A 5582-nucleotide genomic window follows, 5' to 3' on the forward strand; every position below is an offset into this window, starting at 1 on the left:
GTGGGGGGGGTGTAGAGGTGGGGGGGGGTGTAGAGGTGGGGGGGGGTGTAGAGAGAGGGGGGGGTAGAGGTGGGGGGGGTGTAGAGGTGGGGGGGGTGTAGAGGTGGGGGGGTGTAGAGGTGGGGGGGGTGTAGAGGTGGGGGGGTGTAGAGGTGGGGGGGGTGTAGAGGTGGGGGGGTATAGAGGTGGGGGGGGGTGTAGAGGTGGGGGGGGTGCAGAGGTGGGGGGGTGTAGAGGTGGGGGGGGGGTGTAGAGGTGGGGGGGGTGCAGAGGTGGGGGGGGGTGCAGAGGTGGGGGGGTGCAGAGGTGGGGGGGGTGCAGAGGTGGGGGGGTGTAGAGGTGGGGGGGTGTAGAGGTGGGGGGGGGTGCAGAGGTGGGGGGGGGGTAGAGGTGGGGCGGGTGCAGAGGTGGGGGGGGTAGAGGAGAGGGGGGTGTAGAGGGGGGGGGTAGAGGAGAGGGGGGTGTAGAGAGGGGGGTGCAGGGTGGGGTAGTGGGTGGGGCGCCTGGAAACGGCTGTCAGAGGGATCGGACTTCAGACTCAGCTTTGGGAAGAGGCGGAGGAGGCGGCGGCGGAGGAGCGAGGAGCGAACGGGGAGAGACGAACGCGGCGGGACGGGCGATGCCAGCGCCGTGGCTAACTGCGGAGAAAGGAAGTTGTGTCGAGGCTTTGTGGCAGCCCGGGCGCGCGTCGACAACGAGGCGAGAAACTCACGGCCGAGTTGAGGAGGCCCCGAGGAGAAAGATGCAAGGCGGCGGCGGCGAGTGGCGGCGGCGGCGCTGACTTTTAACCACCGTGCTCGTCGCGCGCAATAAGCCGCCACGCGAAAGCCGAGTTGGATTTTTGTTTTGTGTTTCGGTCGCCTTGCAGCCAGCCACAAACGTGTGCGGACTTTTGTTTGATTTAAAACAACAGCAGCAGCAGCAGCGCAAGTTGTTTGATAGTAACTTGGTGCGCCTGTCACGTTACTGGGTGGGGGTTGTTGTTTTGGGGGTTGTGGGGGGTTGTGGGGGGTAAGGGACCCCTCAAGCCAAGGGGGTGAGCCGGCGAGGTCTTGGGGATCCGTGCACGGAGCGCTGTGGCACAGCGCAGCGCGGGCGGGATGATCGCGATGGTCAGGATGGTGCCCCGAAGGGAGGCAGCCTGTCATCATCATCATCATAGCTGGACGTCGGTGCTGCCGCTGGCACTGCTACTGCTTCTCACATCCACGAGGACCTGGGCCCAACAGCATGTTGGAGGAGGAGGAGGAGCAGGTGGAGACACCGGCGGTGGAGGAGGTGGTCGGGCCATCTCTGTTCCCGAACACGGATTCTGCCAACCCATCTCCATCCCGCTGTGCACGGACATCCCGTACAACCAGACCATCATGCCCAACCTGCTGGGCCACACCAACCAGGAGGACGCGGGCCTCGAGGTGCACCAGTTCTACCCGCTCGTCAAGGTGCAGTGCTCGCCCGACCTCAAGTTCTTCCTGTGCTCCATGTACGCGCCCGTGTGCACCGTGCTGGAGAAGGCCATCCCGCCGTGCCGCTCGCTCTGCGACAGGGCCCGCCAGGGCTGCGAGGCGCTCATGAACAAATTCGGCTTCCAGTGGCCGGAGCGGCTCCGCTGCGAGAACTTCCCCGTGCAGGGCTCGGACGAGATCTGCGTCGGGCAGAACCACACGGACAAAGCCGGACCCACGGCGCTGCCGCCCACGCCGCCGGGCGGTGGCGGCGGTGTCATCGGAGGAATCGGCGGTGGGGCCGGAGATTTCGTGACCATCCACACGCGAAGGCCCCCCGGCCGAACGCACCCGTTCATGTGCCCGAGGGTGCTGAAGGTGCCTCCTTATCTGAACGCTCAGCTCTTCAGGGAGAGGAACTGCGCGGCGCCCTGCGAGCCCAAGAAGCCCAACGGGCTGATGTACTTCAGCGAGGAGGAGCTGCGCTTCTCACGCCTTTGGGTGGGCATCTGGTCGGTGCTCTGCTGCGCCTCCACCCTCTTCACCGTGACCACGTACCTGGTGGACATGCAGCGGTTCCGGTACCCGGAGAGGCCCATCATCTTCCTCTCGGGCTGCTACTTCATGGTGGCCGTGGCGTACGTGGCAGGCTTCCTGCTCGACGACAAGGTGGTGTGCAACGAGCAGTTCTCCGAGGACATCTACAGGACCGTGACGCAGGGCACCAAGAAGGAGGGCTGCACCATCCTCTTCATGCTCATCTATTTCTTCAGCATGGCCAGCTCCATCTGGTGGGTCGTGCTGGCGCTCACGTGGTTCCTCGCCGCGGGCATGAAGTGGGGCCACGAGGCGATCGAGGCCAACTCGCAGTACTTCCACCTGGCCGCGTGGGCCATCCCCGCGGTGAAGACCATCACGATCCTCGCCATGGGCTTGGTGGACGGCGACATGCTCAGCGGCGTCTGCTTCGTGGGCATCAGCAGCGTGGCGGCGCTGCGCGGCTTCGTCCTCGCGCCGCTCTTCGTCTACCTCTTCCTGGGCACCTCGTTCCTGCTGGCCGGGTTCGTGTCGCTCTTCCGCATCCGCACCATCATGAAACACGACGGCACCAAGACGGAGAAGCTGGAGAAGTTGATGGTGAGGATCGGCATCTTCAGCGTGCTCTACACGGTGCCCGCCACCATCGTCATCGCGTGCTACTTCTACGAGCAGGCGTTCCGCGAGCAGTGGGAGAAGACGTGGGTGTCCCAGTCGTGCAAGGGCTTTGCCATCCCTTGCCCGGTGAATCATTACCCACACATGGCGCCAGATTTCACCGTCTTCATGATCAAGTATCTGATGACGCTAATTGTGGGAATCACGTCTGGCTTCTGGATCTGGTCGGGTAAGACCTTGCATTCCTGGAGGAAATTTTATACCAAACTTGCAAATGGAAACAAAGGTGAAACCACGGTCTGAACTGAAGCAAGATGGAAGGGGGCGAGGGGGGGAAACCCCTTCAAATGTTGGGGTTTGGTCGCAACTGTATATTCTATACAGAAAATAGACACACATAGTATGCATATAAGTAAATATACATATGTATGTATTTTAGTCTGGCTTTTAAAAGGCAATTTTTATTCAAGCAGATCCTTGTACAGACCTGTAAACTGATTATATTTGTATTTAAATGACCAATAGTCAATAGTTGTTTTGTACAATTTTTTTCCCCTCATGTGAATATCCTTATATAACACTGCAGTATATTATATTGCATTTTTTGTACAAATTATTAGTTGGAACATTAAAATGCTGTATACTTTTAACAACTTCCAACATTGTTTGCTCTCCTTATACAGATCTCGCCAGGAGAGATTTTTTTTAAACCCGTCAGCCGTGTGTGACAAACGTGACAGGGTCATTAAGCCTACTTTTAAATGTCAAACAGTGGTAAACTGATCAGACAAAACACAAACGTAAATGATTGGAAAAACATTCAGTGCTGACTTAACCTGAAGTAGCTTTTGACATCGCTTTGTGGAGGATAGAATGCAAGTTGGCAATTTTATTTTTCACGCCAATAATCCTGCAGCCTTGTGTTCACCGGCTAACTGTAAGGCATATATATTTTCTTAAACAATTGTAGACTCAAGCCTCACTGCTCATTTCGACTGCAATTGCCGCATTACAAGTTTACTTGACTTGCACATTATTCGCACATTATTCGCACAATTACAATTCGTTTTAAACAATGGACGACTGTGAGCGATACGTATAGGTAAGGCATTCATCAGTTCCGGTACAAACCTGTACACGTATCTTTGTTTCAATACAAATTATTTTTGGGGGTCAAATAATGAACCAAAAGACGCAAAAAAAAACCATCCAGAAGTTGGCATTTTATTGCTTTGTTTTCTGCGGGAGAAGGCAGAGAGTTACGCTCTTGTAATTTAAAAACTGTGACCCAAACTTTTTTACAAAAAAGAACACTTAAAAAAATATAAATGCAGTTGATCAAACTAGAACATTTTAAAACGTACAATTTCCTTTCAGAACTCTGCATGCACACACAAACTGCTGGCTCACACGTATGCGGATCGTAATTGTCGTTTGCATGAGCGCTGCTTATAAAATCTTATGGGGTTAAGCACGCCCTCTACGGTTGCCAATGAGTTAACTTGCTCTTAAAGTCTGTCACCAATGCAATTCATTGCATTGTGGTGATATTTATACGACTGCCAGTGACAACTTATAACGCCCGTGCGTGTACATATATCCGATCAGACTTGCTGCTGGTACAACAAAAACAAAAACCGAACGTAAAGAGTAGACTGCCCACTTTTGATTTCTTAACGTGACCTGACCATTATTTCACCCCCAGTGCAAATTTGATCCAAGTTTTGTTTCATGCACACACAGCATACCGAAGTCACCAGCCCACGCACCAATAACAACGCAACAATTAAAGCGTCCTCAATGTTGACGCAACAGCAGCGTAACACAGATTTTTTTTTTAAACCCTCATCGCCTTCATGTCTTCATTTTTTTATGTGCATATTTAAGAGGCAAATGTTAATAAATGTTTCATAGAGCGTTGTTCATCCGCATGCATTTGATCTGGGTGGCAATTAGTTTGGGGGAGCAGACAGGGCTGAGTTGCTTGCAGCCCAGTCGTGTTCTCTGGGGACTCAAAGGCTTTTCTGCAGCTGTCTTTCATCACGTAGACACATGTCATGCCCGCCTTCTCACGTTGCACCGGAGGCCATGGACTGGAGGTTTTAAAGAGAAATAAAATCCCTTCCTCTCAGGAAATGGTGCACGAAAGAGGGGGGGGGGGACAGTCCTACTTACCCCTCCCACCCGCCGCATCTCTCAAATGCAAACCCGCCGCTCACGCATACACTTCTCGTATAAATGCCGTTCTTAAATTTTCAGCGCTTACATTTTTTTTGGTTGATACGCTGAGCCATCGACCATCCGTCTGCGCTTATAGTTTGGCGTTATCGCGTCGATTGAAACGTGCGCGCGCCAAGAATGCGCCCCAGGTACTTGCTTGCATGCAGCAACGGTGCGGTGTCTACAACAACAAACAGACGGTTCACATCACGTTCATAAATGTCAATGCACATGTATTTATTTATACACAGTACAATTATTTTTGTATGAGCAATAGCTTACTCCAAAAAAAATGGGACGTAACACTACACCACATGTAAAATTAAGCTTGCGTACACGAAAATGCACTGCATTATTACCATTTGTAATGGTACATGCTTTGCCCCATGGCTGGCTAATAGGAATCAATATTGTACAGCCCCCGTGTTAATCAACTGCTGGATGGTGGATCGTGAGGAATGTTTGACCATACTTCATCACGCTTGTCAGCGCGGGTTTGTGACTGGTGTATGGATGCCCTGGACTTCCATCCCTCGTGGCTGATGCAAGGCATGACCGGGAATCGAACCTAGGACGCAGGATTCGGAGCACAAACATGGAAACCAACCGCGACACCACTCGTACCAGCCGTAACCAACGACACCCCAATGCGAAAATAGAAAAGCCAATTCTTATGACATTTTCATCGAGAAATACATCATTTCAATCCACGGTAGTCGATCTTCCAAGAGCTTGCCAACGAAATAAAGCTTTAGCACAAGA

At 53.2% G+C, this 5582-nt stretch overlaps 1 protein-coding gene across 1 annotated transcript; it reads left to right on the top strand.

The window, feature by feature from the left end:
- The first annotated feature begins 511 nt into the window (after positions 1–511).
- LOC116943905 (frizzled-2-like) lies at positions 512–5582 on the top strand. The gene has a single exon (XM_032957235.2). It carries the CDS (start codon positions 1101–1103, stop codon positions 2901–2903), a length of 1803 nt encoding a protein of 600 aa, XP_032813126.2. The 5' UTR covers positions 512–1100; the 3' UTR covers positions 2904–5582.

Source organism: Petromyzon marinus, chromosome 19 (assembly GCF_048934315.1).
Source record: "Petromyzon marinus isolate PM22_M1 ecotype Great Lakes invasive population chromosome 19, UKy_Petmar_22M1.pri1.0, whole genome shotgun sequence".
Taxonomy (NCBI): Eukaryota; Metazoa; Chordata; class Hyperoartia; order Petromyzontiformes; family Petromyzontidae; genus Petromyzon; species Petromyzon marinus.

What these genes read in the sequence shown, in the direction of transcription:
- LOC116943905 (XM_032957235.2), top strand. Translation starts at nt 1,101, where the DNA reads ATGATCGCGATGGTCAGGATGGTGCCCCGAAGGGAGGCAGCCTGTCAT.